The following is a 12,658-nucleotide window of genomic DNA, read 5'->3' as shown; positions in this document are numbered from 1 at the left end:
AAACTGAAGTATGTCTGTTGCTCCAGATGTCATAAAACTCTCTATACCTAGCAACACTTATAACATTGAGTTTACCAAAAATGGCTGAAGAGCAGATATAGTTTGCATTTTCTATACAACAGGCTATAAAACATCACTTATCACAGTCCAGAAAGCACATATAGATGTGTTTTTATATAAACATATGTAATAACATATTAAGCGTGCATGAAAATTTCCCAATGATTGCATCTATGCCCTCTTGGTTTTTTCCTTTTTTTTTTTTTTTTAAATGATTTTTTTTTTTTTTGTGGAAATGTGCCTTATATTCCAGATTTTTGTTTTTGTTTTTGAAAATAAGGCCTCCGTACTATTTTCCTCACAACCAGAAAGGGGCTTTTTGAAAGTATTTCTACGTAAGTCTTCAGAAAAGCCAGCACTTTGTCTCAAATGCAAGTTTCCAATCACTGCTTCACTGCACCAGACGGCAAACTCTTTACGTTTGCTTGTTGAGTCACCATATATAATGACAGTCTTCTCTGACAATAAGACTAACTTACTTCTCAAGAAAGCGCTAGCACTTTGGCTAAATCCAGAATCATAGGTAGCTTCTTTTTTCTTTTTTTTTCCTGTTTTGTGTTTTTTAATTTGATTTGTTTCATATTGTGCCTTGATGTTGTAGTAATACTCCTTGCTTTATGAATGCGTGGTGTCATCATTGTCTTTCAGAAATGTTCCAGCAACATAAAGACAGGCAGAGTAAATGAAAACACTGTGGATGTTAGGGAATTTATCAGCTCCTGTTTCTGAAAAACAAGAGCATGAAATGCTTGTTTTTAAAAACAGTCTTTCCTTTCTGATTGCATTCCCTGTCTTTTTTGTTTGTTTGTTTGTTTTTGAATGTGCTTCATAAAAAGTAAATAAGTTTGTATTATGTCTCAGATAAAATGAAGACTATTTCTATACAAGCGTTCTTTTAGATGTTGAGATCAGACATAGTACTCCTTATCCTTATTTTTCTTGTTTTTGTTGGAACTTTTAGCGCTGTTGGGCTGTTTCTCCTTGATCACAGCCCCATTGGATTGTGCTGAGTTACTGATGTAGTTTCGACTCTCATCTACGTGATACGATCCTTCGTCTCGATTCCTGTACTTGTACATAGCATACAGGAGGATGAGGATACACAGTGCCGCAGCTGCCACGATCCCAACTACCATGCCTGTTGTGCTGCTGGATTCACGGATCACCTCGGACGAGCCAGGGTACTCTCTTCCTCCTCCTGCCCTGGTAGGATTTGCTGTAGGTAGATGATGAAACAAGGGAGAGTTTATTATGGAGTTTGCACATTCTGGGATTAGTCATATCTACCTGCTACAAACATGCATCTTTCTAATTGCACTCACTGGGTCAGGACTGCCCATCAATGTACCCTACTCTACCAGTCCAAAAACATTTTGGTTTGCAGCACATTCCTTTTTCACCTCTGCCAGCACAAGTAAACAGGCTTTTAAACAAGGAGAATGACAACCAGGAAAATCTCACTCTAGCCTTCAAAAGTATAATTTCTGTACTCCCTCCCTTCTTTGTTCTCTCCTGTAAAGAACAAAAAGTGACACTACGGTACTTACTGAGGAGACAGTGATGGTAAGACAGACTACCCAACAGAACGGGGGGTGAAAAAATCGGAATTCCACCTAACAGTAAATGATAGCAGCCAATAAACTGGCTACAAATAAAGTATTCTCAGCTCTCCTTTAGACTTCCCTCAGCAAGCTTCTCAATTTCTCCCTTCTTTCTAGTATTTCTTACCTTTTCTCCAAATTAATTATATTTACTTTTATTACACCGTGAGAGCTATCCAACCCTACCTTCTCTTTTCTAATTCACAGAGTGCTTCTTGAATGTGGCTGCACTTTAGAGCATTCTTGACTCAACTTCTCCCATTCCATCTTTTCATCATTGATGCCAATACCAAACATTCCTTCAATCAATGCTTTATGCCTAGAAAAAAACCTCACAAATTGCACAGAGCAAGGGCCCAGTCTTCTAAGAACCCACCTCTCAGACCAGACTCTGGTCTTTTCAGTTGTGATATGAACTGAACTGACCTACATGTCAAGACTGTGAAGTCTTCTTGATAGGAGCTATTGTGTTGCCTGGCACATTTTGTCCCCTTGCACAGCCATGTGGAATGAAAGACTAATTCCAGGAGGGATTTCTAGGTTACATGCTCACAGCACACACAATGCCTATACATTTTCCATTATCTCCTTTCTTCACTGCATTTTGGAGAAGATGATCTTGCTACAATAGCTGAGAAGGATCTTCTTGTGTAACTTAGCAAGTGCGATGGCCAAAAATGAAGTGACCTGGGTAAATGCAGTATTCCTCTGATTAGAGCAGCATGTCCCAACTGAGAAGCTGTGTACCCTCAGCACTGCCAGCCTTGGCTGAGCTCAGGAGCAAGAAAAGAGCAGTGAGTGAACCAGGGTTTCCCACTGAGCAGTGCAGAAGACTCATTAATCATCTACGCTGGCTTATAGAAACCACATTTTAAATCATTATGCATAGCTAAAAACACAGTCAGTAAACTCTCAGTGTTAATTAAGAGTATTAGTAAACAGTTTTACAATATATTCATGATGCTTTGACAGGCCTTGCCTACAACTAGCAGGAAGATGATGATTTTTAGGATGCTCCATTAAAGGTAATGTCATTCAAACTACCAGCGCTGCTTAAAAAGATTACAACAGGTTTGGACAACCAGAAGCAGCCATCAGCTACAGACATCTACAACTGGCCTATGACTAATGACACACAGCAAAAAAGCCACAAGCCCCCAAAAGCACTAAGTTCCTCCCCACCTTGGTGCTATTCATCATTTATTTATTGGTGATTTGTGTTCTTTCTGTTGAAACACCACTTCCTGGCAGTTATCCCACATAGGCTTAAAGAAGATGACATTTAATTTGGCTGAAAGAACAGAGGTACCACAGTAAGACTCGAGAAAACTTCATTCGTGTCAAACGCTATTTTAACTTCTATTTGGTTTTTTCCCTTCCCCTCTGCACATTATTTGTTGTTACGAGTTAGCACAACTGGTATTTTCTATGACTACACAGGAGATCTTGAAGTTTCGCTTCAGAAGGCTCTAAGATTTTTGCTCATTTCAGGGTTGATGCCACCCTACTAAGAAATGTGGTCTGCCTCGAAGTAGTCACTGACTGGTTTAGATCCTGTTTCTTCATCGTAGCTATTGTGGAAAATGAAAATTCTTTTACACACAAGGTGTCATTTTACGAGAGGCAACGCACTGCTGCAGAACACAGACTCCTGAGTATTTCCACAGTGAATGAAAATGAGACAAAGTCTTATCTTACTGTATGTGATTTCAGGAAACTGATTTCTGTCAGAAAACTAGTGGAAGTAACTGAGTAAACTCTGTCAATACCTGATGGACTAACAGCTGCTCTTTCTCTTGAAAATACACACATTTGGGCCAAATGCCATCAACTAACTTTAGAATTAATGTCTACTAAATGACACTTAACAGCTTGCTCGGAGGAAAACATTCTTCTAACACCGCAACCCAAAAATTCATGTAAGGAGTATTTTTCAGTATTACCTAAACTCCTGCCTTTCACCTGATGGCATCCTTTTATTTTTAAGAATGTTTTCACAATTATCTCATTTATCCCATCTGTCTGAGGAATATTCAACCACTACATTAATGTTATTTAAACTTACAACGTTTTCAAAGCATCTGTTGTTGGTCGTCTGTATAAGGAGCAGTTCAGCAAGGGAAATTACTTCTCGTTATTTTTCTTCCATTTACACGAGAATAAGCTTTTAACCTAGCAGGGCCTCTCAAGACAAAGGAAGGAGGAGGAAATAAGAGGAAAGTCTTAAAAAGCACATGGGTTTGTCTGTGAGCATTTCAGGTAGGAAAGGCTAGTGGAGCACGTGCTAAAACAAGTGTCCTATTCTGAGACAGGGAGGAAAAGGCCACTGGGAAAAGGCCAGCCTACACTTTTAGGATCTATGTAAATCAATAATCCCCATCCATAATACTGCAGAAACAGCTGCCATCTATTTAAGTAGGGCCTTTATCTGACTAAGACTCAAGTACTGAAGGGGAATTTACCTGTTTGGATTTTTTTTTCACCCCTGCAAGACAGGAATTATTGCAAGGGGCAACACTTGATTGCAAGTGAAGATTAAAAGGCTACAGAAATCTTGCTCTTTGCTTCCCAACTCACGTGATGCAGTTTCCTTCCCAGCATCTTAATAGCTGAACCAGGCAAAGCCACTGTCTCCTGCCACAGCAGCAGAGGTGTATCTATGCGTAACTTTGCTACTCGATTGCAGTCTCTGTTAGCATCTGCAGCATCAAAAAGACATTAACTGCACCCCAGATAAAGTTTCTTATTGTAAATGAGAAGGTGAATGTTAAATTTCATAAAAATGACCCTGTTTTTTAAGACTAAAAAGCCAATCTCAAAAAACAAACAAACAAACAAAAAAAAAAACCAACAAAACCCAACCTGAACCAATCTATGTTGAGGATGGTTTGATTAGGAACAAGAAAAAAAATCATAGACTGTAGTTATGCTCAGACCATGCTACAACACTAAGAGGAATAAAAGTCATCTGTGGTGCAATGATCCCCTCTTAAAACAACTCTGACGCACAGCTCTTCCTCTCAAGAGCATACAACCAGCCGTTTTGGACTGTGTCAAAGACCACCTTAGAAGAGACTGATTTTTAAAAGCGTCTTCTAGCACTTACAAAAAACTTTGCATGAAATAATAGCAATTGAGCACAGTTTTACATTGTGTAATAATGGATTAGAAAGTTATTATTCTTGACTGTATTTCTAAGTGGTTTAAAATTTAGAGGGTAAAATCTGACTATTTGCAGTGCCCAGTTTTCATTAATACTGTGAAAAGAAAATTGGAATTGCAGACTCCCATGGTGTTCGTGAATTGAAATTAGCAGACTTAAAAACAAAACAAAAAGCCCAACAAAAGGACCCCAAACCTCTTTTCTTTACATTTATGACTTCCCACAAACTGTGAATAGGAAATTACTCGTAAGACAAGAATGTTTAACTACTGCATTTGCAATGAGGCATGAAGGCAATCATTTACAGGACACATACTAATTTTCACTCTGCGTGCTATCATTTTAGACCTGTTTGTGGTTGACTTTCTGGAGCTTTGTTGGATTCTGGTGAACTGGTTTCTGAATTCGCTGCGATTTCAATGTGTCATTACAATGAATACGTCTGAAAATCAAATCTCAGTGCTTCCTCTGCTGACCTGGTGGGATAGATGCAGCCCAATTGCAAAACCAGGACAAGGATTTGCTGGCAACTTCTGCAAGAGGCTTAGCTCAAACCCACCTGGGTCTGAATACAGGGGTATCTCAGCCTGTTTCCTTCCTACCCAGCCTCAAGTGGATTTCGAGGGGAGGCAAGAACTGTTTCCCTAAGTCATGTCCATCAGTGACTGAGCTGCCATGGGAGGGAAGGAGCATAAGGTGGTTCCACATGTGGCTGCTATAGCTCAGTGACAAACTTTCATTAGACTTGGAACAGTCTATATCCAAACCCATGATCTAACACATGTGAGTGAGGTACCACAAAACTAATTGCATTGCTGAACACACACTGATGCTCCATGATCATAATGGCATCATGATTCAAAGAGACTGGGAGCTGAGCCCATCTAACCTGGCCTTGAACACTGCCAGGGATGAGGCAGCCACAGCTTCTCTGGGCAACCTGTGCCAGTGTCTAATTTCAAATGTGTTTAAGAGAAAATTATTAAGGGATCTGTTCTTTACCTCCTATAAATTGAAATTTCAAAGATTCGCAGAAGGAAAGCTATAATGCATTCAAATGCTTCTAAAGGAATGTTAAATGACTTAGCCAGTCATAAAAATAGCCTCGCAGTGAAACACCATCCACAGCTAGAAGGGTTGCTTTGCTAAGAAGCTAAACCTTGTCTGCACAGAATAGAGTGCTTGTTTCCAAGTGCAATGATCTACCATATATTGACTTCAAATCATTTACAAATGGACTGCAGGCTTTGCAAGTAACTTTTTTTCCTGTGATTGAGAGGTGGAAGGGTTGTTGACTCAATCTTTTTTAAAATGCTAACACAAATCTAGTGGGAGATAGGGCAGTTGGCCACAGTGCCAATTGATAAAGCATACCAAATCACTAGGTTCTGGAAATTAATATCCTCTGCAGAGCTGAGGGGAATATTTAACACAGTTTAATAAGAAGCTTTTGTAAAAACATTTTCCACAAAACTAAATTTCATTTTAGCCCAAATGGAAAATGTAAACCAATATATCCCTTAATGTTTTTAGCAGTCTTTATCACCGTACTCTTACCCTTTTTATTAGTGTATTTTTCACATTTTCAGTTGTATTCCTCCTCTTTTAGTATGCTTTCCCTCTGAATATGGATCCTTTCTCCTTTTACCTATTCAGCTGTCCTACCTCTACCCACTCCTACATTTGTCATTCACCTTTGCACCTCTGATTCTTTCTTTTCTACATGAAGTAATTTATTAGGAAGAAATTCTTCCCTGTGAGGGTGCTGAGGCGCTGGCACAGGGTGCCCAGAGAAGCTGTGGCTGCCCCATCCCTGGCAGTGTTCAAGGCCAGCTTGGACACAGGGGCTTGGAGCAACCTGCTCTAGTGGAAGGTGTCCCTGCCCATGGCCGGGGGTTGGAACTGGATGAGCTCTAAGGTCTCTTCCAACCCAAGCCAGCCTATGATTCTGTGAAGAAATTTATCCCAGTTTTGTGCATGTTCTGGGAAATCTTAGGTAATTTGTTACTTTGCTTCAGAAATTTTGACTGATCAGCAGAGTCAGTGGGTAGCCTAGATTTTAAGCTGAAGTAATCCAGAATGGGAAAACCAACAAAGCAGCATAAAAAAGACAAATGACAAATATTACACTACTGATAGCATGTTTTCAAGCTAGATCTAAGCTGCTCTAATCATGGGGATTCAATTCAGACAGCTAAACCCGTATCTTTTGCTCAGTTAGTTGCCTGCAGCTCTAGCTCCCTGAAGACTCAGATGAACACCAGTGTTATGGCAAGAAAAGGGGAGGGACACTGGAAACATAAATTTTTGGTGGCAGGTAACTATAAGATTGGCTTTACTGTATGAAAAACTTAGCATTAGGGACAGTAACATTTGAACCCCACTGAACTTAGCAAAAGTTTTGTTACTGAGCTTTGCAGGACCAAGGTTTCATTGCTGTCTGCTTTTATCATTATCATTTAATTTTAACAAAAAAAAAAAAACCCAAACCAAACTACAACCAAAAAATCCCAAACCACCTAATCTAGGAACCAGTTTTCTGCAAGAGAAAACCAAAATGTAGTTGTGAAGAATGAGGAATCTGGTGGTTTGGCCTGCAGAGCAAAGAATGATTCTTGCTCATGAAATGAGTTGGAGGTGTAGACACCCACATACATCTTTGCAACAGTGGGTGATTCCCTCACTGTCTTCCTTCACTGAGCAGCTACTACATGAAGAGATAAATGTCTGTGCCACAAACATTATATACATGACTTGAATGCTGGAGCTGAAAGCACACTGCATTCAATTTGCTCTAAATACTGTCATCCAAGTCAGATCCATTACTGACAAAGTCAATAATGTGCCTGGGAAAAGAAGGGGCCAGGCTTTCAAGACATCCAGAATATAGATGAACACACTGGATATGTGACCACTACAAATACCAAACTACACCCACTAAAAAAAGCTCGACTACAACTTGAAGCTACAGTTACACTTAGCCTGAGTTGTATTAGAGACGAGACCATATATGCTTCTGTGGGGGTGGGAAGAGAAAAGTTAATGGACTTTCGGATTTATATAAGTTACACTTGATGTAATGAATGTTCTTTTGCTCATTATAACAATAATAAAAATAATAACAATATTAAAATGGGTAAGACTGCCTTGTTTTTCTTTCATACTCTGTAAAAGAATTCTGATGTCTCTGATGTTAGCACCAGGAAAAAAGTCTGAGATATCTGTAAAAGCTTTGTCTTATTTTTGAATATTATTCTTATGTTCTCTTTGCTTTCATCTTTCATTTATCCCTTTTCTGTAACTGTTCAAAGGGTATGTTCACAACATGTGCTGTATCCAGATCACAATCTATTGTTTACACCCCTCATATTTAAACTAAGTCCTAAATCTAGACCACAGGTCCTAACCTCAGGAGAAGTGCTAGTTTTGAAACCTATGGACCAGAATAGCTTGTCAACATAGCAGAACAAGTTTCATTCAGGTCTTTATACAGTTAGGAGAAGATAGCCTAAGGTTAGACTATTTCAGGTACATGTATCCTCATTATAGGCTATTTGTGCCTAGAATTTTCCCTGCTTCCATTTATGAGCAATATCCTTGGAGAATACCTAGTTCTCAAACTTGTCAGCTTTCCCCTGCCACTTTGCAGGCTGTCAAATGACTAGTCACACAATGAAAAAACTCCAGTGTTTCCACCATGGTTTAAATTAGGTGGTAGCAAGCAGCTGAAAATTAGCAACAATGGTTTTACTAATAGGTATGCAAGAGGTAATGAAAATTCACACTGTACTGATCACTAGAACACACCAGCAAGTTTACCATTTGCCCTTATCTCCTTTGTCTGGCAGTGGGGGGAGCAACCCTGCTCACTGTCAGCAGTCTGCTAACATGGTCATTAGTTGATATAAGTGGATATATTAGTTGATATATACTGCAGCTGGCATACACCAACTACTTTGTAACACCATTTGAATTGAACTTATTGGGGATTGCAGATGCTTAGCTAGAAGCACGATGTTTTTTTGCACACCTGTAATTCGCCTATTTGAATGAAGAAAAACTGAGCTGCCGAAGACTGCTGCAGTAGACAGTGCCTTGTGTCATATAACTCTGAAAGCCAAAGCACTGGCCTCTGCCCTGTGTCCTGCACGCAGTGCAAACAGCTCCCCACCTCTTAAAACTGTATTTCCCTGTTTGCTAGGGGTGGCTGCATCACATTCCCATCCTGCTGTCTGGTCCTTCCTCCAAACAGTAGCAGTGGTTAAAGCGAACCACGTTCAGTGGTTGAAAAATGCAGAAAATAAGTAAATGCCTAATTGCAAAACCGAGGTTTTCAGACACAGTTAAGTAATGTGCTGCCATGAGTGAGGTTTTTGACTGATTTCATAAGGAATTTTGGAAAGCAGAGGATTTTCTTGCACAATGGTGAAGTAAATAGCTGACTGAATCTGGAGATATATAGAATCCTGTAGAATTTTAAGGACCTGATTTAACATCACATTGTTCAGATTTGGTCTAAGAAAGCCTTGGCATAGGAGTTAAGCAATACAATATAAATTCAGGCCTGTATTTCTCCTATAAACTTTTTCATACCTTTACAAAGTATTGTCTTTCTTCTTCTACCATGTCCATAAAACCAAGGATGATAAATAGTCCTGAAGAAAAGGTGAGGGTTTTACCACAAAAAGAAGAAATTCAATGCATATGCATTACAAAGTGACAACAAATAGTTTCAGTACTGCTAGTGTCCGCATTACAGTGTGCAAGAAAATAAATGCACTGGATGTAGCAATTCAAACCAGACCAAAGTGCAGCTCAAGGAACACAGTGGGCTTACATTAATCAAGGCACCAATTGCACATTGTCTAATTTCAAAGTATAACAACTCATTTATTTATGCCAACAATCTATGTACAGTCTTAATTCTAAGTGTAAGCTTGATTCAAAAGACCCATTTTTAGGATTACATACTTGAACATAGGATTTTTAAGCATATTGCCACGAAAATTAATGGAACCTGTTCCAGATTCAGTCAGCTATTTACCTCACCATTGTGCAAGCAAATTCCCTGCCTTTCAAAAATTCCTTATTTAATCAGTAAAAAGCCTCACTCAAGGCAGCAAATTACTGAACTGTTTCTGAAAACCTCAGTTTTATTATTACTAATTTACTTACTTTCTGCATTTTTCAACAAAGGTCAGTGTGTGAAATCCACTCATGGAATAAGTTTTGAGAGTCCACATAGTTTTTATTTAGCTTTATTTAACTGGTTTCAGTAAATCTAGTGTTTACAAAATAACCTGAAAACCAGATTCCTCTCTTAAGGTGCAGATTAAGACCGGTCAGTGCTGGTTTTTTTACAGAACATGGGTAAGATCTGAGTTGGTATGAAAGATGGAAGGAAGGAAGGAAGGAAGGAAGGAAGGAAGGGAGGGAAGAGTGAGGAAGGAAAGAAGGGAGAGAAGGAGGAAGGAAGGGAGAAAAGGGAGAAAGGGAGGGAGGGAGGCAGGCAGGCAGGGAGGGAGGCAGGGGAAGAGAAAAGGACAAGAGAAAAGAAGAGAAAATAGAAGAGAAAAAAGAAAAAAGAAAAGAAAAGAAAAGAAAAGAAAAGGAAAGGAAAGGAAAGGAAAGGAAAGGAAAGGAAAGGAAAGGGAACGGGAAAGGGAAAAGGAAAAGGAAAAGGAAAAGGAAAAGGAAAAGGAAAAGGAAAAGGAAAAGGAAAAACTCTTCATTAGGGACTCTAGTGGTAGGACAAGGGGTAATGGGTTGACACTTAAACAGGGGAACTTTAGGTTAGATATAAGGAAGAAGTTCTTCACAGTGAGGGTGGTGAGGCACTGGAATGGGTTGCCCAAGGAAGTTGTGAATGCTCCAACCCTGGCGGTGTTCAAGGCCAGGCTGGACAGAGCCTTGGGCGACATAGTTTAGTGTGTGGTGTCCCTGCTCATGGCAGGGGGGTGGAACTAGATGATCTTAAGGTCCTTTCCAACCCTAACTATTCTATGATTCTATGAAAAGAAAAAGAGAAAAGAAAATAAATGAAGAGAAAGATTATTAGCATCTAAATGAATGAATGTTACCGCTTTATCTATTGAAATATCCTTCATGATTGTTCAAAAATGTGTATGTGTATGTAACCACAGAATTATTTGGGTTGGAATTGTCCTTAAAGCTCATCCCAACCCCCTGCCACGGGCAGGGACACCTTCCACTAGAGCAGGTTGCTCCAAGCCCCTGTGTCCAAGCTGGCCTTGAACACTGCCAGGAATGGGGCAGCCACAGCTTCTCTGGGCACCCTGTGCCAGGGCCTCAGCACCCTCACAGGGAAGAACGTCTTCCTAGTGTCTCATCTAAATCTACCCTCTGTCAGGTTACAGCCATTAAGCCAAATTTACCCATTTTATGAACAATATTTTATTCACAATATGTGAAACTCATTTTACAAACAATAATTCAAGGAAAATGGGCACATTACTTAGGTTCCTGAAGGAGTGGCCCATGAAAGAAGGCTCTGTTATCTTTCTTTATTTAAAGATGTAAAACACCACTTGTGATTCAGTTCTGAAGGTATTTATAGGCAAAGCTGAAGCACATGATCCTGCTGCGATAACGGGTTTGGGATGTGAAGGCAGAGAAGCAAACCAGGGATTCCACTCATCCACAAACACATACAATGGTATGTGTCATATCCCACTGAATTCAGTGGAACTCCCTAGATTGTTCAGTGCTTGTCTGCATCATGGACAATAAAATGTCCACAAATATTGTGTCCTTTTATTCAGGTGTAGAAGTGATACATTAGTCCATTGGAGGCCAAGGCAAAAAGTCCAGCTCCCCAGTTTCCACCCATATTCTGCCTTCCGGTATGTCAGTATCACTGTGACTGCATTAATACATGATGGAAAGCATTAGCCTGTGCTATCATCTCTAGGCTGCACTGAACTTCTCTTTGAATTACATATGCTTGGCACTGAAAGGGGATACTTAGCTAATAATAGCTGCATATTGTCTTACAATGTGCTTAAAAAATAAACTTAATAATTTCATGTTGGTCACAAATCCTCCACATCAGTTGAGGTTACACAAAGAAAGCCTGTGTAAGAGTGAGAACACCACCACTACCATCAAAATCACACAGAATGCATTTGAGGAGTCCAAATTCTCTCAATTATTGAAAAATTATTTGTCAGAGTGAAAGAAAATCTTTCCTTTCAGCACCTTATTGTTTTCAGCTGCTCCCAACACCCCAGTGTTCTACGAACATCTTTAGGACTGGCTGGAAGGCTACAGTTCTACTCAGTATTCCCATGCTCCAATAGGCTGGCCAAGCAGTGTTGGCACAATGGAACAATCATAATTTTTAACATCATTTTCTTACGTAAGTTAGGAAAAAGTTCTATTTCTGATCAGATCCAAATGAGAAGTGCCATCTTTGTGATTCTCAGAGACAGACTCTAAGAGCTCAGTCTATTGACAAAAAAGTGGCTCAGTTCACAATAAAATAATTTGGAAAAATGCAACATTTGCTTTCTGTTGCTTTGAGGGAGCTTTATGATTGATAAATAAAGGAAATAACCTTAACTATTTTAACTTCAATTATAGGAAAAAATCTCTATCTGAAGCCTCTCAGTTCCTTTATGTGTAGACATGGTAAGTGCTAACATTTAGAAAGTTTGTAAATAAAGCATAATTTTCACCCTGTAGTAGCTCATACAGACAAATCTGTATGTATTTCAGCTAAGCATTTTAAAAGGCTGATTCAAGACAAACCAGCAATCTTTCTAGTACTGGAAATGCATATAGAGCTACAGGATAATTGGACTGAGGCACAAAT

At 39.4% G+C, this 12,658-nt stretch overlaps 1 protein-coding gene across 1 annotated transcript in view; it reads right to left on the bottom strand.

Moving 5' to 3' along the window:
* Positions 1–284: 284 nt before the first annotated feature.
* The window catches only part of LOC104405927 (neurexin-1-beta-like), a gene marked incomplete at its 5' end in the record, with an annotated part of 17,929 nt that continues 5,555 nt past the window's right edge, over positions 285–12,658 (bottom strand). Inside the window, one exon of the mRNA XM_010014778.1 lies at positions 285–1,276. Within this exon, the coding sequence (XP_010013080.1) occupies positions 969–1,276 (308 nt within the window). The remainder of the gene's footprint in view (positions 1,277–12,658) is intronic.

Source organism: Nestor notabilis, unplaced genomic scaffold, assembly GCF_000696875.1.
Source record: "Nestor notabilis isolate BGI_N333 unplaced genomic scaffold, ASM69687v1 scaffold5080, whole genome shotgun sequence".
Lineage (NCBI taxonomy): Eukaryota > Metazoa > Chordata > Aves > Psittaciformes > Psittacidae > Nestor > Nestor notabilis.
Note: the sequence above shows the minus strand (reverse complement) of the source record. Positions and strands in the feature narration are given on the sequence as shown.